We start from the raw sequence: 26,364 nt of genomic DNA, 5'->3' as shown, positions 1-26,364 counted from the left end.
CTTAGCATTTAACAATTTCTTCAACATTTGAGGCTTTCTTCATTGAAATCTGACTCCAGAGATGAAAGCAGCAGTTCAAGAAGAAGTGGCTCTTGGGCTGGGGTTTGAAAGATTAAAGTTTATACATTTATTTCCAGCTGAGAAAAGAGCATAAGGAAATGCAAAGAGGTCTGCCCTGGCAATATATGCACCAGAAGATGGGTAATTTGTAACCACCACCAGTACCCAGGGAAACTGGTGTGGGGTTTAATGAACATATTATGTCTAAAGTGAGAACATGGATTTTAGCAGACTTGATCACAATGGCAGAAAATAATGGCTCCTTTTTATTGAGCAACACTTGCTTAGAAACCTGCACTGCACTAATAATAAAGATTCTCATTTCACCCACACAGACTCAAGGCAGGCAGTGCTTAATTAGTATCACTTCATAGAAAAGGAAATCAACTGAAATTTGAATCCAGATCTTTCTTACCCCAGAGCATATGGTTTGTATTAAATTGCTTGAACAAGCCATCACACCTTTGGGCACCTTGGGAATCTAAGTCCTGTTTCTCACCTTGTTTCCAGGATAAAATAGGTTATAACTTCCAAAAAATTAACTCACAAATGAGCTTTAGAACACAACCTATTTATGGCTAGATGGAATTGTCTATGCGGCTTAAAACGTCCTTTCATGCAAAATGATGTGTCCTACAGAAATGGAAAATTGCAAGATATGTAGAGTCACAAGGGAAAATATGTGTCCCCATAGGGCATGTTTTCTAATTCTCACCTGCTTGGAAAATATAATTGAGCATTGTTTATCATTTTCTCCATGAATTCATATTTTTCCAAGACCAAAAAGAAGACATTAAAAGACAGCTACACTTCATGAACTTATCATTCACTCATAACATTCACACCCAAACTGGAATTCTGAATCAGCCTCTTTCAAAGTGTTTGCCACTGACAGCTGTATTACAAAATTTTCTCTGGTTGAAAATGCATGAGTGAAATATTCTCTCCCAGCTAACCCCTTGGCATACACACACACACACACACACACACAATCATATTTATAATATTTCCATTAAGCAGTCACAGTTCACCCACCCACAAAATATGTATTGAGACACCCCCTCCCCCCACCTCTAGACACTATGTGAATCACTGGGGTGGGTGCTCCCTGCAGGTCACAGGTGGGTGCAATCCATATGTGTTGCAGTAGAATCACATGCTCTCTTTCAGTTAAAGTCTCTGAATGAGACACTTGTCTCTGGCACAGAACTTACGTGAGCACACTGACAGTTCTTTACATGTGAGAGATTTCAGGTTTCTCCTATTTTCCTATGCATGTTGTACAGTTATTGATTTAAATACACACCCAAAACAGCATATATTAAGGAATGTAGAATTAAAAATTGTGAACACTAACTACTTCAAAATATATATATTGTGTTGTCAAAAGAATTAGTTGACCACAAACCATTAGCTTTCAAAGAGAAACATGAAAATCCTATATTGCCCCTTAAATTATAATCTTTTGCTTTTAATTATTTACCATTCATAGGAGAGCTATAGTCAAACTTTAATTTTTTATTATATTACTATTTATTGAGGTAACATTGGTTCACATCACCATAGGTGGTTTAAAGGTACAAGTTCATACCAGAGAAGACATGTTAGCACACCACACTCACCGCTTTGGTTTTTTTGACAGTGATTTTTTTTTTCTGGAACACTGGAAGTATTAAAATTTAAGATTTTTATGTTATTAAAATCAAAGGAATGCTGATTTTTTTCATTCAAAATACTCATAAATTTGTGAATTTTCCATCACAGCAAGAGTTTTTGCTATAGAAATAGAGAAAGAGCAATTCACTTCTATACTGTTAAATGAAAAATGTAACAGTTACTTCTAGATACTTCAAATTGCATCTCTTTGTACCTGAGCTTTTTTTCAGAATAGCTTAAATGTAAACACAATTCTAACCTAAATTTGAAGCTCTTGGTGATTTTCAATACAATGAAATCTGTGCATCATTGATTTATTGCAATGGGACTTAAGCTTTTCCATCTGGAAATCCTGTTGAAAAATATGGCAGTTAATGAGGAAAAGCAGAACAAGTTACTGATGTCCAAAACACCATGGCTGAGAACTGGAGAATTAGAGTCAACCTAGTGTCAAATATTGTCATTACCATTTCTAGCTCCAAGGCCATGGACCCACCTTCAAAGTAAGACTCGTAAGATGGAAAGAGATAATTCATGTGAAGCACTTAGGCCAGTCCTTAGCAAAAATAAGTGCTCAATATGAAAAATCTATCACAAAAAGAATTAATGTAGCTGGCAATATGCTTTATCTCATTTAATCTTCACAACTGCACTGTAAGGGCAGGACAGGGCACAGTGCAGGTTTTCTGATCCCATGCAGACCGGGTAAAGGAGGAGTCAGAGTCCTCAGTAGTTTTGCAGGTTTTTTATTTGGGGTTCACCAGGCATATGGCAGGCAGGGGTGCTGGCTGGGGGGCTGGGAGGCTGGCAGGCCTCCCAGCCCCCAGCAAGTCTTCACTCTATCTGGGCTCTCTAGCGTTCGTTCTGCTGCTTCTCGGCTTCTCTTTCGGCTTCTGCTTCGGCTTCTACTGCTGCTGCTGCTGCTACTGCTGCTGTTGGCGTCCCCGTGATGCCACCCTTAAAAGCACAGTCTTAGCTCAGCTGAATCCCATCTACCTATGCCCACACCCTATTCCAGGTGCCCGCCATCAGGCATGCATTCAGGACAAGGATCCATCATCTCTCCTGATGGCGGAAGGGCAGAAAAGCCTGATATTTTCTTTACCCTACAAGCACCAAGAGGTAGTGTTATTATCACCCTCATCAAACATGTAGTGACATTACATTAGAGGGGGCATGTGATACCAAATGCTGGCCCAGATTCCTTTGGTCAATAAAAGGAAACAGTTTGAGGAGAAGGAAAGGAGTTTAATCTGTCAATAAATTGAGGAGGGCACTGAAAGGCCGCTGTTCTGCCCTTTGGCAGAGGGCAGAGGTGTTTATCCAGTGTTACAAGGGAATAGACTGGGGAGTAGGCAAGGGTCAGCTTTACAATCCTTGCAACACAAGCACCTGGAGGTTTTGGGTGACACCAGCTTGCTATTGCTATCATCTGCTGGTCAGCAATTCAGATGTTTTCTTCCTAGGGATGCTCCTTTCCCTCAAAACGTAAGAAAACAAAGTTTGTTAAGCCTAGAGGGTAAAGTAAATGGGAGCGATTATCTAGTGGGATAGAAACAGAGGCGAGTCCTTTATCACTACATCACCTGGAGAAAGCCTGAGATTTCAGAAGGAAGATTAAGCTTCTTAAAATGAAAAGATCCTAACATGAAAATGTGTCTTGACCAATGTTTAGCAATTCTGGATGCTATAAAATACAAAACTAATTAGGTGAATATTTATAAGCAATTATATCTAATTACAAATATTTCTCAGTCAGTACTTAATTATGAAGTTCATTTATTATCTGTTAATGTAATTGCATCCTCTCTCCATTTTATGACACATATACAAGCTGTCAGGAAAATGAGGATAAGCAAAGTTTAGACCAGTATTAAGTATCTTCTGTGTGCACAGCACTGTGAATGTCCCTGATTGGGGAGGAAAGAATTGAACCAAAGAATAATTTTGTTAAAGATGGGGAAGACTAATAAGACTAATGCACCACCCCACTGTTGAAAAAAATTAAGGAAATTAAGGAAACAAAGCCCTAATGAAGGGAATTAAAGATACATGGAGGAAAACTAGATTTTGGTGTCATTCATAATATAGTATATGCAGAATTTGAATCACAATGCTATACAGCTAAAACCTATATGCATTATACTTTTACTTCAATAAAAACTAAAAATATAGACCCCATTGTAATAATTAAGATATGTTCTTAAAAACAGTACAGTTAAAGCTTCAAATGAAAGAAAGCTTCCACTTAAATAGCCATTCACAGATTAAATTCATTTGCTCCATTAACATTTCCTTGGGCATTTTTCTTCCAGAGTACTCCTCTGACCTCCTTAAAATTTGTCTGCATCTTTTGTTTCTCAAAATTGTTCCTCAGGCAAATTTCCTATGCTACATCTTCAAGGACAAATAGAGGTGAATTAGATTCCTTAGTAAAATAATAATTTTCCTGGCATTATTAATATCTGCTATCTTTAACAGCGTAGACTACTTTGTCTCTAATAACTGCATTTGACTGATTTATCAATATAGATGAATAACTTGTGTATCTGCATAGCATGTGTTGTCATGGACCACATTTTGTGTCTTGCTCATATATCTGATCTCTACACACAATTTTTTCATAAAATATATATGGAACTTGTAAGATTTTAGAAAAAGCAGTGGCCTTAGAACTGAAGGCATCCAGGTCTGCATGCTAGGGTTCTCTTCATTAACAGTGTGACCTTAAGCAAATCTTACCACTCAGATTTGCTTCCTCTTCTTTAAAATTGTAGTAATACTCTTTTCTGTAATTATTATAGAAAATATCTGGAAACTCATATACATATAAATTTTTTTAAATATCTGGTATTATTTCAATCATCCTGATGCAGCTTATTTCATCTTGGAATTTAGTCCTAAAATGTTTCTTAAGAATAAAAGGGTCCTTCAAGTAATTAATTGAAATATGAATTGACAGTCACACCACTGGTGGAATCTCAACTGTTTGAACATTTATCCCCACGAGGTGCTTAATCAATAGCCATGACAGCCGGGAGGAAGTCCCCAATAGAAGTATGGCTTTACCCTTTATTTTTTTCTTCTCTCCCTAAGTTGGACCATGATATTAAAGAGATACATATGGTATTTGCAAACAATGGAGAAGTTTGCACTAGAACAGGGTATCTGGTCCACTAAGCTATAGTTTGCTTCACTCGTGTTTGGCACAACAGACCCAGGTCTCCAACCATCCTTCAACCTCCTCTCCAGTGAACCTTCATGGCCCCTCTGTGACCCCTTCTCAACTATTCCTTAGCTTCCAAGATTGCTCACATCTTTTTTGGTGTGATTAAGTCATTCTTGCCAGTTAACAACGAACTACTAGATCTGCCAGAACTATCCTGCTCAGGTGAAGTCCACCATCGACAGACAGCTCTACCTGCTTCTGTGGTTCTCTTACACCTACCTCTCCAGGCTGCCACTTCCACCCTGAACTTGTGACCTTGGAGCACTTGAACCACTTCTGAGCAACCACCTAGCCAAGCTTGACTAGGCTAGTTGCTGCCTGCCCAGCAACTATCTTCTCAAAAAGCTCTCTCTTGAGTGAGGCTAACACAGCAAGGTGGCTTCAGAGCCCAGCAGCCCTCCTCATTCCCTCGCCCAAGTTTCTTCTAAAGTGTGGGCTAAATGGTAAAAATTAAGCTCCTTTTTCTTTTTTTTTTAAATAAAGATTTATATATTTATACAAGAACTGGGGTACAGGCCAGATGCGCAGGAGGGTGAGAGGATTCACCAGAAACAGAGCGGGAGCAGAACAGACTGATGAAACACACTGCTGAGGGGAGCAGTGGGCAAGACAGGAGAGGTCTGCTGCGCCATGTGGGACCCTCGCCGGCCGGCAGGGATTGATCCCACGCTGCAGGGGTTGCAGACAGCTTCACAGTGCGGTGCTCAACAGCCTGTGTCACCAGGGAGGCCCTAAGCAACTTTTTCTAAAACACACACATACACACACAAACACACACACAACTATAGGAGGTGATTCATATAATCATTTGTTCATTCGTTTTCATCTCTTCACTAGAATTTATTTCAACGTGAAGAATTGCAACCTTCCTGTTGCGTCGGGCAACACCACACTGACAAAGACAAGGGAGTCATGGAGCAGGCTGCACAAGGTAGGATGCTGCTGAGAGCAAGGTCCTGGCTGTTTTTATTGATAGAATAATCACAGAGCATCAGCTACGTGTGTTAGGAGGACAAGGAGAAAATGATGGTGAAAACTCAGGAATGTCATCTAGGGCTTGGGGGACACGCGTCTGCTGACCATGTTATCAGCTTGAAAACCAAGTGTTGTCATCGAAACTAGTCCCCAGTCCCCCGGCCATGGTCCTAATCTTATCAACAAGGCTTTCCACTGATCAGCTCTGGGGTACCTTGTCATACATCGGTCTTCGACCCCCCAGGCGTTCCCGGTCATACCTCTTGATGCACACCCTTCCCAGAGCAATCGAGCTTTCTGCTCTTGATTGATATAAAAGACACCTTGTAAGGGTTTGCTCATATGACTGTGACTGGACAATCTGACCTTTGTATAGGAATACAGAACTGCAGGTACCCACAATGGTGGCAAAACAGGCTATTTAAGTCTAGTAGACCCACACCTTCCCATAATTGGCTGGATTAAACTCTCCATTGCTTCCAGACCATGCCAAACTCCTTGCAGTAATATTAAGAGAAGTCATCACTTTTCCCAGAATATATTTGCAGCCTTTATCTCCCATTACATCCCCTTCTAAACATATATGCCCCAACAAAACAAAGCCACTGGATTTTCTGCAAACTCAGTATACATTTTAATCCTCTTTCACTTTATAATACCATTCTTTTAACCTGGGATGACTTCCTCCCCTTCTCCATGTACATCATACCATTCCACTTCTAAGACACAGTTAAAATGCTTCCCTTATAGGTAACCCCCTCCCCCACCAGACTTCCTACTATAAAACACCGTTTCAGATTTACCCCCTTGATCACCTCTCCAATCATCCTGAGGGTTAATGACTGCTTATCAAGCATGTTGATAAGCAGATTTTTTTGTTAGGCTAAAACGTGGACTAGGTAATTTCAAAGATCCTTTGTGATAAACTCAGTAAAATGTTTCCAAGCTTAGAGCAGCAAATTATCAACCTAAGATCAACATTAACTTTAATACTGACTCAAAACCATGTCACAGCTACAGACTTGCCTACTTTGAACTTTATTTCTAAATTTGACAGTCACTTTTCAGTCCATAACCAAAACATTGTAGTTCAGAATTTGTTAAGGCAAATTGTTCTAAAAAGTTGTATAGAATTGTTTTGTTTTTTAACACCCATTCTATTTGAACAGCAAACTATGTTTATATAACTAAGTAGGTCTAGGGAGCTTAATACTCATGGCTCTATTTTATTTTGTGTACATTGGGAAGTGCTAAGTTACTCTTAGACCCCTACTTCTGTAAGGAAAGTAAGATGGACCTCATCATTTCTTATTGTGATAGAGTGATATATGCTAATGTATAAAATAGTCACATCCTCCTTCACTGCCCTACCCTTGCTTAGTTTCTGAGCCCTTCATTATATGGATCCTTGTGTTGGTCAGAATTGTGGTATAGATTTCACATGGAAATATTTTAAAAACCTGGATTACTCACAACACAGATTCCATTCTTGGGAGAAAATAATAGACTTGGAAAAGAAGGCAGATAGAGAAGCAAATAAGAAGACCAAGAGTGATCTCAATTTTCTGAGAGTTTTTGGAAAGAATGAAAGAAAAAAAATGTGGGGATAGGCAAATAAGCCAAGAGGAGTTTCTGTGCCTTACTATGAAGTATGGGTTTCATTTGGGGAGAAAAATTGGGATCCTTCTGATTGTACTGAAGTTGATTAAAGGGCAGTGAGACTGGAGACAAGGAACCATAGAAGATTTTTAGATTAGTCTGGGTGAGGAGTGATGAGGCTCTGACATGACACAGAGTTGGGAAGGAGGAAATTAATGATGAAGTAGAGAAAACGGAAGGCAGCAGCCTTCCTATGAAAACAGACTGGAAGATGGTTGCATGAACAGATTTTTAGGATAGTTTGTGGCTCTTTGTGTGATGATAACTTTGCATTTTTTAACAATACTCACAAAAATTTCTCTATTTTCTACTTTTGGGTTGAGTTCCGCATTGCCTGCCACTCCCTGAGATACCATCTTGTTAAAATGGGCCAGGTGGAAGTGCAGCTTTATTCAGCTAACCTGCTGTGATACTCACTCTCACTGCATTACTCTTTCTCTTTTGTGGCTTATCTTTCGGTAGATTATATTCCCTATGAGAATATGGATTCTGTCATAATCATTTTGGTTAATTCCATCATCTAGGACAATAGCTAGTAAGTACAAGGCGTTCAATAAACATCGAGTGAATAAATGAATGACCATAATGCTAGAAACTTTGAACCAACTTTAGTTATGATAACATGGAGGAAAGCAAGTCTTACAGTAGAAAATTTCTTCGGAGTTTGGGACCAGTTATGTAACAATATTTTTTTTCCCCAAAGGTAAGAACAGACACCACCTACATTTCTCTCCAGCAGTGATTTGCCTTCTTGCATGGACAAATTACACATCAGAACACCCACACACAGTACCTTGCAAAAGAGAACAAATATGATATACAAAGCATTCTGCTAATTGTAGGGGAGAAAAGGCACAAAATAGATAGTAGAGATAATAAAAGTGCTGATGTCTATAATTTACTGCACCTATGTGATAATCCTCTACAGTTACAGACTGCATTTTTCCCAAAAGCTCAATATATTCAAATCAGATAGAGTTACATTCTTAAATTTCCTTGAGATTCAGTGGTCAGGCTAACATCAATTAAGTATTCAAGCTTAGCCTGCCCCAAATTGAACTGGTCACTGGCAATTTTTCTAGCACACTAAGCAGCACAGTTGACAAAAGATTATTTGAGTGACCATTCAGAATCTTCTATTGGCATCATTAACTTGTAATGAAGCCAACATCTGTTCTGATAATTTGCATAAAATTGCTACTAAAGCTTTTCTGGAAATGCTTAATGATTGCACAACTAACTCCATGCAGTGTTATTGCTAGAACAATCAACAGAAAAACTGCAATTTTTTTCTTTGGATTGATGGACAACCACGTAAATGATTTATTTTTAGAAACATAATTGATTTTGAATAGACTGGTCATTGGTATCAACACAACTGTTACATACTGCTGTTGTGCAAACAACCCTCCAAGCAAGGATTGTTGCTAACACATCAGCCTTTTTTTATTGTCATTATTTATTGTTATTTGTTACTTGTTAGGGTCTGCCTCCAATATGACAACTGTCAAAATTCAGCAGTGCCTCCACTTGGGAAAGATACTGTAAAAACAATCAAACTTCCATTTTGCTATTGTTTTCAACACTCCGTTTCCATCCCCAAGTACTGGAATATCTTCATGCTTCGCAGCAGGATTTTAACTCATTATAATATAAATACTTGTCTAGTGTTAGATGAATCACCCAAGCACTCTTTCTCTATATCAATATTACCTCAGTTTTAATTGCATGTATGTGTGCCTCTGTCTGCCCATCTAAAATAATTGGAGGGTGTAGGGACAGGAACGGCCACTGAGCAGGTTTTTGAAGATCCCATGCCGAGAGGGTAAAGGAGGAGTCAGAGGCCTCAGTGGCTTTTGCAGGTCTTTTATTTAGATTTACCAGGCATATGGCAGGCAGGGGCGCTGGGGGGCCGGGAGGCTGGCAGTCCTCCCAGCCCCCAGCAAACCTTCACTCTCTCTGGGCTCACTCTGGCGTTCTCGCTGCTTCTCTTCTTCTCTTGGATTCCATTCATTCTTGGCTTCTGCTGGCATCCCAGTGACGCTGCTCTTATAAACGCCGTCTCTCAGCCCAGGTGTCCCAACTCCAGGTGCCCGCCACCAGGCCTGCATTCAGGACCACAGGGTTCCCTCAGCTACCCTAATGGCGGGAGGGCAGAAAAGCCTTACCCTACAGAGGGGAGGAAAGAAAAGGAGTAGGGAAGGAAGGAAAAGAGCAAAGGGAGGAAAGAAAAAGTGAGGTGAGGGAAAGGAAACTAGGCAAGGAAGTAGAGAGGAAAACAGAAGAAAATATAAACAATCAGGACCACATCAAACTAAAAATCTGAGCAAAAGAAACCATCATTAAAAAAAAAAGATACCATTCTGAATAGGAGAAATATTTGCCCGCCATATATCTGACAAGGGGCTGATATCAAAAATCTATAAAGAATTATATAACTTAACAAAAAAAACAATAAAAATGGGCAGAAGAGCTAAATAGGCACTTTTCCAGATACACACGTGGCCAACAGGCACGGGGGGGGGGGGGGGGGGGAATGCTCATCATCATTTATAGACAGAGAAATGCAAATCAAAGCCACAGGGAGAGAACCAGCTCACACCTGTGAGAATGGCGCATATGAAAAACACCAGAACAATTGAAGGCAAGGGTGTGAAGAAAAAGGGACCCTCTAACGCTGTTGGTGGCGATGTCGACTAGTCCAGCCCCTCTGGAAAACAGTACAGAGATTTCTCATATTAAAAATGGATCTACTGGGCCTCCCTGGTGATGCAAGGGGTTAAGCACAGGGCGATGCAGCTACCCACAGCCTTCACAGCACAATTTCCATCCCCAGCCAGGGAGCAACCCACACGGGCAGCAGACCTCGCCTGTTTCCCCCGCTGCTCCCCTCAGCAGTGTATTTCGGTGCAGGCAGGGGTGCTGGGGGGCAAGTGTTCACTCTAGCTGGGCTCTCCCGCGTGTCTTCTTCTCTTCCTTCTCCTTCTTTCTTCTTCCTCCTCCTCCTCCCCTTCCTCCTCTTCTTCTTCCTCTTCTTCTTTCTCCTCTTCTTCCTCTTCTTCCTTCTTCCTTTTCTTCTTCCTCCTCTTCCTCGTTCCTTCTTCTCTATCTCTCCTCTCTTCTCTCTCTCTCTCCACACACACCCCATTCCAAGTGCCCCCCATCAGGCATGCATTTGGGACCACAGGGCTCCATCATCTATCCTAATGGCAGGAGGGCAGAAAAGCCTGATACTTTTTACCTTTCCCTACAGTATTCTACCCTAACACTCCGAAACATTCAAAGGGAAACATGCACTCCCATGTTCACTGCAGAATTTTTTACAGTAGCCAAGCTACGGAAACAATGTAAGTGCCCAAATGAGTGGGTGAGTGGACCAGGGAAACATGAGATATACATGTACATATATATGTGTATGTGCATGTGCACGTATAATATATAATGGAGTAACATTCAAATATATAGTGGAATATATATATATTTAATGGGATACTCAACTATCTGAAAAGATAAACTCTTGCCACTTGTGACAACATAGATGGAGCGAAAGGGGATTATGCTAAGTGAAGTAAGTTGGAAGGAGACAAACAAATACTAGATAATGTCATTTACATGTGGAATATAGAGAAACCAAACAAAGGGTTCAGGTAAAAGCAAAGTAACAAGGAACTCCAGAAAATGGACCATGGAACTCAGGTTACCAGAGAGGGAGGGGGAGAAGTGGGGCCGGAGCTCAAGAGACTAGGTGGTAGATTAGGGATGTGGTGGTGGGTGTGGTGTGGTAACAACACCTGAGGGGGGAGCGGGGAATGAGATGATTCACCTGAGACAGAGCAGGGAGCAGAACAGGCAGGTTGACCGAACTACACTGCTGAGAGGAGCAGTGGGTGAGACGGGAGAGGTCTGCTGTGCCATGTGGGTCAGCTCCCTAGCCAGGGATCTGCACTCGTGCTGCAGTGGCTGTTGATAGCTTCATGGTGCTGAGATTTAACGCTTTGCACCATCAGGGAGGCCCCATTGTAATTTCTTAAACTCTGAGAAGCAAATGTTCAAAATTTCAGAGAAAATATATGCATTAAAAAATAGGAAAAAAAAAAAACAATCCAAAACTCAAGAACATAAGATGCTAAAAAATATACTTGAGCCTGATGAGAAGAAATGGAGAAAATACCTGGACAATTTTAAGAGATATAGTTAAGAAAACTGGGAAGAAGCTATCAGAAACCAGGCTTCAACTCAAAATAAACATTGTCAAGTAACCAATAGAGTTCAAGCAGGAAAATAGTAGCCTCTCAGGGTAATATATCTTCATGCTTCGAGCACGAGGGAGGAGCATTTGTGCAATTGCTTTATAGGGTATTTGAACATTGAAAAACAAGTAAACCTGATCACCATTAAATTTCCTTTTATTTTTCAAAAGTGCAAGAATGTAGTGCCTCCTTGGTGGTGCAAGGGGTTAAGGCACAACCTATGAAGCTGTCTGTAGCCAGTGCAGAAAGAGTTCAATTCTGGCAGGCCAGGGAGCTACCCACATGGAGCAACCCACATGGAGCAGCAGACTTTTCCTATCTCACCTGCTGCTCCCCTTAGCAGTGTATTTCAGCCACTCTGCCTGTTCTGTTCCCCTCTGTCTCTGGTAAATCCTCTCAACCCCCACAGCTCTGGTCTATACCCCAGTTCTTGTATGCATAAATAAATCTTTTTTTAAAAAGTGTATGAATATAGCCCCAGGGGGTTATAGCCTATAAGATAAAAAGATGAAAGAGAAATATCACAACTAAAGAAATCCAGTGGAAGGGTAAGCTAAACCTCACACATCTCACTGGGTCTTAAGAACATTACTATTTTGTCATGTGAAAACAGGTTTAGATTTGAAATAAACTTTTAAAAATAATATTAATTGCAAATTACTTCTGCAGCGATAGTCTTAGGAAGGGTGATTCATCATACATGAGAGTCAGGAAGAATTCTGGAGATAGTAAAACTGGCCAGGGTTTGTTTTACAAAAAAATCAGGACTTAGCCCACAAAGGTGTTTTTATTCAAAAAGGTTTCTATATTTACAATCTTATTATCTAAAATACTTCAATTTATTAGATGAGGGGATCGAGTTAAGAAAAATTGGCACTCAGTCACTTAGTTAATGATGACAGGTTTACAAAAACAAGATTTCAATCTAGATTTTCAGATTCAACTGTCAACTGATTTTAAAGCTTAAATTTTTAAGATGAGAATTAGACTAAGAAAAAACTTTTCTGACATTGTTCTTTAAACTGGCATTTAAAACTTTACATTCCAAACATTTCAAGAAACTACATTTTACCATAGGATAATTGTACATATATTTTTACTTCGCTTAGGGCTTTCCTAATCCACAGACCCTTTATTTTTCCAATTATGAATCACACCCAGGTGGTGAGATATGGAAATCTTGTGAATATATTGAAAGTCAGGATTTAATCATCTGTGTACTTGTGAACTATTCCAACATTAAATATATTTACGCCCACATTAGCTAATCTTATATAATTATCATGCTTAAGTTTCTCTTATAATTGAAGATTGTGATTCCTTTCCCCCATAAATGAATGTGAACTTAACATTATGGAAATTTCATGATAATGTATTTCTGCTTTAGTGTGTAATACTGTTACTACTCAACCACCTTCAAAAAGACTATATAGAATAGAGACATTTATTAACAATTTGAGTAAATTAAATAAAAATATAAAAATATGATCTATAGCATGACCTCGAAATATAAAATATCAACAAAAATGCATCGATGTAAGACCCTATATCAAAATGTTAACAGTATGAAATTATCTTTCCAAATACCAAATTTTCTACAGTGATCATGTATTTCACGGCAACAAAAATAATTTTATACAGATTGAAATGAAACTAAAAAACAAAAACGTGAAAATCTGATTTTCTAAATTGAATCAAAAACTGCTCTATTCTCCATTTATATGGATAAAATTAATATTTTATATATACAAATACATTTATAAATGTTATTGTGTACTTCTATAGAAGGCATTGTATGTTTTCTATGACCCCTTGACTCATCCATAAGTAACTGAACAATCTCATCAAGTTTCAAGTAGATGTGAAGGCTGAATGTTCATTGCTTTAATGCTAATGTAGTACCTGGCATTAAGAAATTTACTTACCATATGTTTTCCTTTTGCTTCCCAACTTCCTGTGCTGCTTTTCAAATTATGAAGAAAGTTTCTGGATCTTATTCAGCTTAAATCCAGCTGGAGATCATTTTCAAACTAATATGCAACTGACATGAACATTAAATTTATGAATTTTTTAAAAAGAAATATTCTGATGACTTCATTTATAGAGATCATTGTTTATCAAAAATTATAGGTCCCTTGGTTTTCCAAATTGCTGTTTCTTGTCTAATTTTGCCTGATAAAATAGTTTTTCAGGCACAGAAAGGTTTATTCTAAGAAATACTGTCAATATTACAGATATTTTCCATTATAACTAAATGAAATAAAAGAAAACCTATGAGAGAAACTAAAATTGGTACTTAACCTGGAATTTTGTCATGGTTCTCGAACATTTTAAAAAATTGATTTGCGTATTGATACGTATTCTAATTTAAAGTATGTTTATAAATTTTACACAAGTACATGGTAATGACCAATTAAAAAATGGTCACCTATTTAAGAAAACTGTGTATTTCTCAAATAAAAATGTGTGCACCTTGAAAAGCCTATGCAAAAAAAAAAAAAAAAGCAAGACAAAATTTCATGTGCCATAACTAAAAATGTATAGACATGCACTTTGACGGATTCCCCAGGCATATTAGTAGTCAACTTTGAAATTATAAATTAAGCAGCATATTCATTCAGTTTGGGTATCCACTGACATCTAGAACACCAAAAAATAGGATTCCTAAATACCTAGTTCAGTCTTCATTGCTTTCCCTATCAGTCTTCTCATTTCTAAGCTCCTACATTTACATTCAATTAACATGTATTCTTATATATCGTCTCTCCATACAATTTACTTTGCTTCTGGACATGGGCAAGTAAATAATAGCTCTTCCTCAGTGATGATGGCAGAGTAACAGTGTACATGAGACAAGACAGGATATTCTGACTCCAGGAATTCTCTGTTCTGTTGTGCTTATAATCTTCTGATGGGCAGACTCTTCAGATGATCCTCGATGAGCCATATCTTCTTGTAGTCATGCTCTTGTATACTTTTTTCTTGGTTATGGACTGGACAAAATCACTTGGTTTCTCAATTGTCTTGTTAGCAATTAGGCTAACAAGGCTCTTTCTGGCAAGCTGCCTTATGGTAAGGTGCCTCTCTAATGGAGAAGTCCATGTGGCAAAAAGCTGAAGGATGTCTCTCCCAAACAGTAAGGAACTGAGACCCTCATTCCACAGCCTGCAAGTAACACAAACTTGAGGAAGAACCTTTCCTACCCGAGCCTTCACTTGAGACCGTAGTCCTAGCTCAGTACTTCAGCTGCAGTCCTATGGGAGACTCTGAAACAGAGGACCTAGTTAAGCCATGTCTGACTCCTAACCCACAAATATGGTGAGATAATCAGGTGGTGTTTTAAGAAGCTATGTCTGCGGTTGTTACAAGGAACAGGTGACTCAAATTTTGAGTTCGTAATTTACGGTTTTGTTTTTCTAGTTCTCAAGTTTGGCTCTTATGCAATTTACATTTTTTTAGCTTGCAATTCTATATTGAAAATTTCAGTCTTTTATCTCCTTGAACATAGTAAATAGTTTATTTCACAATACAAATTCTGGTACCCTCTTTGATCTACCTATTGTTTCCACTTGTTTTCATTTCTGTTGTCTTTTTCCTCCTTGACCCAGTTAGTCTATGCAGATATTTAATTTATAAAAGTGGTTGCAGAAATAATTAGAAGCCTAAGAGAATGTTCTCTTTCTTCAGATTTGCGTCTTTCAAATACCTAGAGGCACTGGAAATCTCAGGTCACCTTAATCAATTTTATAAATGTAAGATTTTTCAGAGCTGGGCCTCCCCAGTGGCGCAAGGGATTGAGTGCAGTGCTGTGAAGCTGTCCAGTCTCTGCAGCGCAGCTTCGATTCCCGGCCGGGCAGGGAGAAACCCACATGGCGCAGTAGACCTCTCCTGTCTTACCCGCTGCTCCCCTCAGCAGTGTTTTAGGTAGTTCTGCTCCCCATTCTGTCTCTGGTGAATTCTCTCACCCTCCCACACCTCTGGCCTATAACCCAGTTCTTGTATAAATAAATAAATAAATCTTAAAAAAAAAGTTTTTTCAGAGCTAAATAGATGACTTCATGTGTAAATGGCATGTGAATGTTATAATCTAGTTTATCCTTACCCCTGGGATGTGGTCTTTTGGTCTCAAATCAGAGTCCCAACCTTGGAGATCCTGTACTCTAACTTTTGCCCTTCTGGTTTTAGAAGATCATTAAAACATAAATCATCCCCTCAGCCTCTTATTTGTTAGCAAAATTCCCCCATCGAGCAAAAAGCAGGACAATACAGGATCACCGTCTCGATTTCCACTTCTTCCAGATTATAGGTAACCATGTTAGCGCTCTAATGCCTTCAAGTCAAGCTTGTTATATTTAATGAGATGTTACAGCAGGAAGATTGGATTCAACAGTCTGCCATATTTGGAAGCAGAAGTTGAAGTGCTGGAGTTTTTTTTGATGAGTTACCTCACAGCACTCTAGCAGTTCTATTTGAAACTCCATTTGGACAGCTTCTCTAGTCTGATAAGGGCTCAAGTCTATAAGAGCACTCCAACATTCGTCTAGACTGGGTAGTGTAGTGCGGTACAAAACCCAATTTAGGCTAGAAAGGGAAACTACTTAGTATGGTGTCCAAATATTCTCTGGTTGTCAATTCTGGTTCTATAAAAATGAATAAATTTCTTCCAATCTCACAAGGAAGCTGTCAAAACAAATCAGGACTCACTTAGTCCTTCATTTAGTAGAGCAGAAACAGAGGTTCCCAGATTTTGCCAGATAATTACATATAGCCTCCTCTAACTTAAAAACAAGATTTAATTATCTCAAATGAAATTAAATTCCTCCTAATATATACTTACTAGGTTTTTTTGGCGAGAAAACTGACATTTCGAAAGCCTAAAAATTAGTTAAAAAGGTTGAATTCGGCGAGCAATTATTTATTCATTTATTTATTTATTCGTTCGTTCATTCATTCATTCAAGAACCGGGGTATAGGCCAGATGCACAGGAAGGTGAGAGGATTCACCAGAGACAGAACAGGGAACAGAACAGGCAGACTGACGAAACAGACTGCTGACGGGAGCAGTGGGCAAGACAGGAGAGGTCTGCTTGCCATGTGGGTGGTTGCTCCACGGCTAGTGGGATCAAACCAGCACTGCAGAGCAATAATAATAGTAATCTGGCCATGGGGGGGGGGGGGGTGTCACAAAATCAATGCCTCGAGGACAAAACTGTTAACAGAAATTAGCGAGGTAAGTCTAATCGGCAAGATTTTTGTTTTTTTTTGGTAAAAAATGTTTCCTTCAATTGCAGAAACAGCATGCAATCTACATAAATCAAGTAACTGCCTATTTTCCCAGTAAATCTTGTAGCTTTTCACCACTTCCATACAGTTCCATTCCCTACTCCTTCTGCTTTTGGAAAATGTCTTCGATCAATTACCAGCTCAAATGCAACTTGCTCCAATATGTGTTCCTAGGATTCATAGGGATCAGATAAATTTATGCCACTGTTTTATCATGGTAGCTTTGACTTTTATGATGAATTACTAGAGAATATGGAGTGAAACCACTTGAACTCAAACCCTAGCACTCTTTAATTACATGATCTTCAATAAATTGAGTTTTACTTGCCTTGTTAACAAGACAGGGATTAGTAGCTAGCTCACAGAATCATTATAATTAAATGAACTAGTGTGTGTGTGTGTGTGTGTGTGTGTGTGTATGTATATATATATATACACATTTATATATATACAATTGTATATATACATTTATATGTGTATATATGTGTGTGTGTATATATATACATATATATACACACACACATATATATATACACACACATATATATATATATACACACAAACACATTTAGACCAAGCTCTAGAATATAGTGTTATATTAAGTTCTGACCTATAGGCATAGGTATGTATATGTGGAATGTATGTGTTCTCCATTTGTAATTAGAGCGTTGTTACAAGAGAATGAAACCGGTGCTATCATAGAGGTACACATATTCAAAGGATGGGGTAATTAAATATAATCAGCTTAGAAAAAGAAATGGTATTTCAACTGAACCTATATATTTTAATTACATAGTATTTTAAAAGCACTTTCACAAATACTAACTCTTACAATTAATTTCCTGAGACGATTTTGTTTTATGGAAGCAGAAATCAAGGGAGGTAACTCAAATTCTTCTCTTAAATTAGAAAGTGAGAGCCAAGATTAGTAATAATTTACCTGAAGCTTGGTACATGTATGCTTTATACATCTCCATCTTCCCATGACAGATAAATGAGAATACAACAGACAGGTCAGAATAGACACAACCAAGGATAGAAAACTGTATCCCAAACTTTGTAAACAGGTTAAAAAAAGAATGAAGTGAAACTGCATGGCATTCTGGGAGAAACACAGCAGTAGACTATTATAAAACAGAACAATGCCTTGCAAAGCAAGCACTTAACTGAGCAGAAGTATATTTTTCAAATGATATTCCTTCAGTTTCACAATCATTTTTGGCAAATAACCTGCAGGCTTCTAGGAAGGCATGGAAGGAAGGGGAGAGGGAGGGAGAGAGAATAACAATTATTCATCACATAACTACTGTACATAATGGATATTTAAATATTCACAATAGGAGGCAATATAAAATAAGAAATGTTAAGCATGATTACACAAAAATAATTCTTTTTCTCATTAAAAATGTTCTGAATGAGTCTTAATTCTCAACAAGATTATTTTGTCAACTGACAACTGATTTTGAAACACAGCAAAACTAGTTTTGTAATCCTTGGGATAGAGAAAATAGCACTAACTGAAATATGTTAGTATTTCTTGTAAGTGCTAATTATCTAAGTTGCATAAAATTCATCTGTTTCATTACTAATCATCCGTGAAAATGTGGAAATGTCATAACTCCTCTGGACTGGTTCCCACATGTGTAAAATACTATTAATGTTTTAAAGGGGTTTGCGCAGACTGAAAATTTATACCATGTTATTAATAAAAAAATAAGGAAACTAAAACATCTACATATTCTTAAGCATTTGAATTATTTTCCATGTTACTTTTACAATCACGTGCAATTAATGACAGATATTGCAGACAGCTCAATTGATATCATCAGCCATGTATGAATAAAGTGTTTAAATCAACATACTTTATCTACAACAAAACCTCAATTTTATAAATTGTTTATTTTGAACAAAATGAGGTCTAATCCCAGGTTAACATGAGAAATCTTCACCTTAAATATCAAAAACATTTAATATTTGACAGTGTAAGCCCCATCATCAAAATTCCTTTTACTGTTCCTTCAGTGAAATTAATCAGAGTGCTGAATGAAATGCCATTCCTTACTCTTCCAACAGCTGTGATATGTCTTCTTTTGGTCTATTCAGAAGAAAGTCAACTATCTGACGTAGAACATCATCATTAAAACCTTTCACATCATTGTCTTCAATTGTTTCATAAAGAGGCTTACTTTGTGTCCCCCAACATATATTTTTACGAGAGTTATTCTGATCCGCTTGGGTAGTCAGCGCCAAGGTATTTAACTGGTAGCAGAAAAAGGAAAAGTATTTTCCATCTGTGATCACACCCTGGGAGACAAAAGGACGAGTAACATCTGCTTGGCTCCAGAAACCTGCAGAAGAAAGTGGTACTAAAATTTACACACTAGGACTACCCTGGAGGCACAAAGTAAGTTAAAGTCTCAGTGCTATGAAGCCACTGTGGCATAAGGTCACACCCCGGCCAGGAACCACATGGCGCAGCAGACCTCTCCTGTCTGGTCCGCTGCTCCCCTCAGCAGTGTATTTTAGTAAATCTGCCTGTTCTGTTCCCCACTCTGTCTCTGGTGAATCCTCTCATCCCCCACACCTCTGGCCTGTATCCCAGTTCTTCTTTGCATAAATAAATTAAATCTTTAAAAGAAGAAAAAAATTTTAGATTCTATTACATTTATTAACAAAAGAAACATATAGAAGGTATCAAACACTTCCTAAAACCTAGATATTTTACATACCAAAGTTTTCCCTATCTTTTCCCTTCCAATCTTATATTCCATTTCTACAACAAAAATATTTCCTCCCTTGTTGCAGCCCCCAAATCATGAAGGGTCTTTTTTCCACAGCTCTGTCCTTCCACAGCTTTCAACCTATCCCCCTTCATCCAAAAAGAGCAGTAAGCTCTATTTTTGCAAATCACTCCTTCATCTGGCACTTACTACATAATTACTCACTGGCTTCCAATATATTCAAATTTTCCCCATACCAGCAGCATCTTCCACCCGATAACCATTTTGGCCATTTACATCACCAAATCTGCACACACACAAAATGCCTCCAGGAAAAAGACTTTCTAAGAACTGAAAAAAACATGTCCTTAGTTAAATTTACATATTTCAATATTGATTTTATGCGTGGCTGTCATTTTGCCTAACATGTCTTATGTCACCATAAGGTTCCTGGAAACCTTAATTAGTACCTTCACTACTCAAAATTGCAGATTGCTTCTTGTTCCAGACTGGCTGGTTTTAATACTTTTAAATCCAACTGCCAGGACAAAGCAGAAACTGGATTTCCTCACATGTATTTTATATCAACCTTGATGAATGATAGCCAGTGAATAATATTGCTAAAACATGGACTTAAATTATTGTTAAAAAAAAAAAAAAAAAAGGATTTCTATCTTTCTTGAAGAAACAATGCCACTCTAACACCGTCAAGGAAAGTTTCTGTGCACCTTTTCTGATTCTGTCTATTCCTATTTCTATTCTGTCTAATTATTTGTATGAAGTCAACAATTGGAAGGATAAAGTTTAAAATAGGAATATAAAAGGAAAAGGTGAACTTGACAATTAAATCTCTATTAGAATTCCTCCTGGATATTTATATAGGATTAATCTAACTGCATATATTACTTTAGGTTTTCTAATAAACTACAAATGCTTTATAATGAGCTCCTAAAGTCCTATGAGGTAGGGTCTCTACCTTCCTCTGTATCACTTCCCATCATTCTGTACCCTTTCTTCCTTAGCATTTATGTTGTTCTTTAAACATACTGAGTCTGCTCTCACCTTAGAGACTTTCACCTGAAATTTCTTTTGCCTGGCAGTGTCTTTACCCAAGTTTGTGTATAGGTAGCTTACCATTCAGGACTCTGTTCAAATGTAATTTTTTTATAGATCTCCCCTAACTTATTGTAATAGATCCTGCCCCATGCTTCATTTATATCCTTAATCTATAAATCATTCTACTCTAGTAAATGCTCTAGCTAAAAATAGTACATTTATCATCTTTACTCTCCTCATTGTAAGTTTGAGGAGGGCAGGATCCGCCTGGCTCATCCAATACTATGTCTCTGAGGCCAACAGTATCTTGTACATAAAAAGCATTCAAAAGTTGGTTAGCATTACAATCTATTAATCTCCATCCTGGATATGACCTTTGAAGAGGTTACATAGGACAACTGTGACTCAATCTAAAATTTACTCCACCAAATAATTTCCTTTTATAGCTTCAGAAACTGCTATCCTTTAGTTGACTTTGTTGGCTATAGTCTATGAAATGATTGAAGATGTTATGAGAAAAAAACACACATGCAGAGATGGTTAAAAGAATATGTAAAATAACTACCTAATTGCTACTTGCCAACTTCAAATGTAAAGTACTTAATTACGGATTTTAAACCAATTGTATTTAATGCCACTGCAAAAGTTTACAGTATCTTAACATTCAGCCTACATTTTCACCTAAAGCAAACAATTTGGGGGCCTCCCCGGTGGCGCAGCGGTTGAGCGCTGGGTTGCGAAGCTCCCCGCGACCTCCACGGCGCTGGTTCAATCCCCGGCTGCTCCCCGGCCACCGGAGGAGGGTCCCACATGGCGCGCAGACCTCTCCTGCCGCCCGCTGCTCCCCTCAGCAGTGTGCTTCGGTCCTTCTGCTTGCTCTGCTCCCCGCTCTGGCTCTGGTGAATTCTCTCACCCTCCCGCACTTCTGACTGTACCCAGTGCATGTATAAACAAACAAATAAATAAATAAATAAATAAAATACGTGCCTCTTTAAAAAAAAAAAAAAAAAAAAACAATTTGAACCATATAAATTCCTAAAAAAATGTCACCGATATCATTCAAGAATAATACCGTAAGATTATTCTTACCTTGATACATAGCTTGTGCTCCAGTCCAAGCAAAAAGGCTTGCAATAGCATTCGCTCTAAAAACCACCTCTATCTGATCAGCACAGTTCCGTTTCAAAAGTCTTTCCCTTTTATATTTGTCAGGTAACAGATGAAACTGGGTATGACCATAACAGTGTGGATCTGCTGTCTTTGAGCCTGAAGAGCAAAGGAAAAAAATTTCAGATGAAATGTACATATAGAATATCTTGAGCACATATCTTTAGTATTTGCTTCAACCCCATCTTCCTTCTTTACTTATCATATGATCTGTGTTCAAAATACACAGATGGAAAAATTGGCTTAATTATTTTATTCATAAGTCACATTTCACCTGAAAATAAAATCAGCTAGCTATCAAGTTCACTGAAAGAGAAAATAGAAAGAAAATACTACATAAAATTTATTTTAAATTTCCTATTTATTGATTTAAAACCCGTTAGTCATCAGTATCAGCTTTATTATTTTCCATCATATTCACCAAAAAATACAAATACTTCATGACTTCAAAAAAATTCCTCAAAATTTTAATGTAATAAAATTATGTAGCTTATTCCTATTAGAGAATTGATTTTTATACTATTTCTAAGTAAAGAAGGACCAATATTTCATAAATTGGTGACATTCTTAACGATAGCGGTAAATAAAGTCTTTTCAACCAAAAGTTCCCCCAAATTCAATCTCTGAAATTACAATGACCGAAAAGGGATTGATAATAAAATAGACCTGGAGGACTATTATATGGCTTTCTTAAAATCTTCCTCTAATTGGCTAGCATAATAACTGAAGAAAAATAGCAAAAGAATGAGATGCATGAGTAAGACATCAAGTCTTATTAATTTCTGTATTACTAGTGGTTATCAGAGTGTATAGCATAACAGGAAATGTCTGCAAATATCAATCACCTCCTAAAATCCAACTCTGTACTTGTTTACTTTTGAAAAAACACTACACTTTTTATATAAATCAACAAAGCATACCAATCAGCACACCGATAAGCTTATCAATAAGTGTAACTATATTTTAAAGTTAAATATTGCTAACAGTACAAACAAGTAATATTTTAAAACAGTAAGTTGAAGGAATATTTTTTCTGCCACTTTTCATGTACTTTGCAACTAACATTACATTGTTAGTGAACTATCTGAACCTCTGGATCTGGACCAAGTATTATGAAACTATGCACAGCATACCTCAAACACATTTTTAGCATCCAAAGAGAAACTTACCAATAAATATGGTATTTTCATATTGCCTTTTGAATAATGGAAGTTTGTCTGGCTTACAACTCATAACTGGGATCTCTACAGGAACAGAATAATCCAGTGGCACAAACTTGAAAAAGAAGTCATAAGTGAATTCAAGTAATACTAGAGTATGTGTTTTCTTTATTCTTAATAGATTTGTAATCTCCAAATGAGATGTTTTTACAAAATGATTGGATAACATTATTATTTAATGATGGGCTAATTCCAGGCAGCACATGACTGGATAAATAAAGTTTTATTGGAAGTCATTCACATTCATTTACATCTCATGCATGGCTGCTTTTACACTGTTGAGAATTAAGCTGAACAGAAGCAACAGAGACTTCGTGTCCCCAAAGACTAAAATATTTACTATCCAGACCTTTACAGAAAAAAATGTGTCAACCTCTGAAATGGACAAAAGGAAAATACCCAAAATATATTAGCTTTTCCCCAAAGAAATGCAAATATGCAAAATGTCTAGCTTTTAACAAAGTGAAAATGCCTTGACTTATGATTAGGTAGTACATGTAGTCTACAGTAAATTATACATTATTAATCAGTGTCTTTATATCAAGAAAAGGAAAAGATCTATATGGTCTTGAAAGCTGATGCCTCAACGCGAGTTAAAATGATTATTTGATGTTGGCACAATATATGTATCAGGTTAAATCTAAAAAAAAAATTCAGATGAGATGTATTCAAAGAGCAAGGGACCCATCCCAAAACGTTATATGCTACCAAAAGCCTTTCACCATGTTAGGAGATATACATGCCAACGGCTTACCTCTGGAAGCTGCTTGGATATCCGAATCTGGTTGTGTGGTTTATCATTTATTTGGTATCGCAAAGCATCAACTCGACCTTTCCGATGACCACAAGGAATAATTTCCTCACCACGCATCCAGTAAAAGTGAACTGGGCGTTTATTATCTGTAAAAAGACATATTTTTCTCATCCAATCATTTCGATAAATTTGGTTATTGTTATAATTCTCAAGAATACTAAATAGTAATTAATAAATACTGTTGCTAAATATTAACTTGCAATACATAAGAATGTGTCGAATTAAAAACATACCGAAAATTACACTTAATTTACACATATATAAGATTAAGTCTAGATCATGGGACAATTTAACTTAAGTGATCATGACTTAACTATAACGTTCAAATACTTACTATTTGTGCCATCAATACACTATATGCTGTTACCAAAAAAGTTTCTCAGTTCAGAATAAACATTAAAAAAAAAAAAAAAGGACTAACTTGAGTATCATCTTAAATAGGAAGCTTACTAGATGTCAGAACTGTCTTATGAACTACTAATCAATTTCACAATAATCCTCAAAGGTAGGTATAGTTATCATCTCTGCATTTTATGGAAGAGGAACCTGGGACTTGACAAAGTTTTCTTAGGCCATCAATCTTGAGTACTCAAAGTCTATGATGGTGCTTGGTCAAGACCATTTCCCAACTAAGAAGTAACATGTACGCCACATAATTCCAATATTAAGATACCTACTAGGTGGTAGATATAAAATGACATCAGAAATACTGATTTTTTTCAACTAGCCACCAATTATTTTTTCATATCTACACCCAACAATTAAATAGAAGTTGCCCCTTTGTTTACTACAAACCCAGAATGGCTGGGTTTGAATCCTGACCTCCAAATCTGCCAGTTACAGGCTCTGTCCCTAGGCACATTTTACGTTTCGGTGCCTGTTTCTGTTTTTAATAAAACAGTGGTACCTACTGTAATCAATTATTGTGAGAAATAAATTAGCTGGCACATGCAAAAATTGTTACAGGGTCACGCACATAGTAAGTACTAAGTATTTTAATCAATATCGCATTTAATCTTCACAGTCCTTTGGCAAAGTACTACTATTGCAATTGTCATCTCGAAAATGAGAAAAATTAGGCGGCTAAAAGAAGTTAATGAATTGACAACCATCACCTAATTCTTTGACGGAAGAGCCAAACGACAACAGCCTCAGGACTGCCCTTAACTAACCAGCTCCTTAACTAACAATGCTCTAGAGTCCTACAGACCTTAGGCTGCTAGTCTGGGAGTTGCATAGCCAGCCGGTGGCAATGCAGGTAGGAGACCCCTGTCTCCCACTTCCAGGCTGCCTCCAGGTTGGAATGAACAAACGAGGAAGACACTAACAAGTCAGAGAGAAATGAAAAGAGAGCAAATATCCTGAGGAGTGCACCTTTCAGGCCCCACCTCTCCCGCTAGGTCTAGCGGGGCCGAGGCTCACCGAGGACCGCGGCAGCCAGGACCGGGTTGTGCGGGCTGAGCAGGCCTACGAGGGCGGCCACCAGCTGATCCAGGAAGGGCGAGGCGATCGCCTCACGCTCCTGGTAGATGGGCGCCCGCCGCTTGCGCCGCAGGAAGAAGTGCTCCTGCAGAAGGCATTCACAGGCCACCGCACGGAGGGCCCCCAGGTCCAGGGCAGGCGCAGGCGCCGGCTGGGCGGGCGGCGGGGGCAGACCAGACAGGAACACGGTCTTGGTGAAGCCCTGATACCAGCGGTCGGCATTCAGAGCGAAGGTCTGCGGGTAAACCATGTACTTCTTGAACTGCATCTTGGTGAGGATGTGCAGCTTCTCGTCCACCGACTCGGCCGCGTGTATCGCCGCCTGCCATCGCTCCACTCGCCGCTGTCGTGCAGCCTTGCTCTTTGCAGTCAGGGAGGCCACAATCGGCGGGTAGCGCGCTAAGGGGGCCACTGCCACATCCGGAGTCTTGGCCGCGGCCTCGGCCGCCGTGTGCAGTGAAAGCCCCGGGCCGCGGAACACAAGCCTCCCGCACCTGGCCGCCGCCATTTTTGCCCGGGGTCAGATCCAGAGGTCAATTTCGGCTAGTCTCCGCCCTCTTGTTGAGGACCAATCAGAGCGCGGAATAGGAGCGAAACCTAGGGAGCCGGAGTCTCATTGGGTTTGAGAGATTCTGCGTCGTCTATCTTGTAGCCAATCAGATCGCTTCTCCGACTTAGGTGTTCCTGGTCCGGGGCGGATATAGGCGGAAGGAAAAACTCCTTCGCTGATAGGTTGTCCGCTGGTCTGGCGGGTAGCAATGAAATCGTTACACAGGAGATGCTGCCAACCTAC

At 38.5% G+C, this 26,364-nt stretch overlaps 1 protein-coding gene across 1 annotated transcript; it reads right to left on the bottom strand.

Moving 5' to 3' along the window:
• Positions 1–19,170: 19,170 nt before the first annotated feature.
• Positions 19,171–26,079, bottom strand: MRPS30 (mitochondrial ribosomal protein S30; the record flags this gene model as incomplete). The annotated part of the gene is made up of 5 exons (XM_084232913.1): positions 19,171–19,460; positions 21,978–22,154; positions 23,225–23,330; positions 24,030–24,175; positions 25,512–26,079. 5 exons carry the CDS (start codon positions 26,077–26,079, stop codon positions 19,171–19,173), a joined length of 1,287 nt encoding a protein of 428 aa, XP_084089039.1.
• Between the last annotated feature and the right edge of the window lie 285 nt (positions 26,080–26,364).

The sequence above is a fragment of the Talpa europaea genome, assembly GCF_964194135.1.
Source record: "Talpa europaea genome assembly, chromosome: 5".
Taxonomy (NCBI): domain Eukaryota; kingdom Metazoa; phylum Chordata; class Mammalia; order Eulipotyphla; family Talpidae; genus Talpa; species Talpa europaea.
The sequence above is the reverse complement of the archived record's forward strand: the minus strand, read 5'-3'. Positions and strand labels throughout refer to the sequence as shown.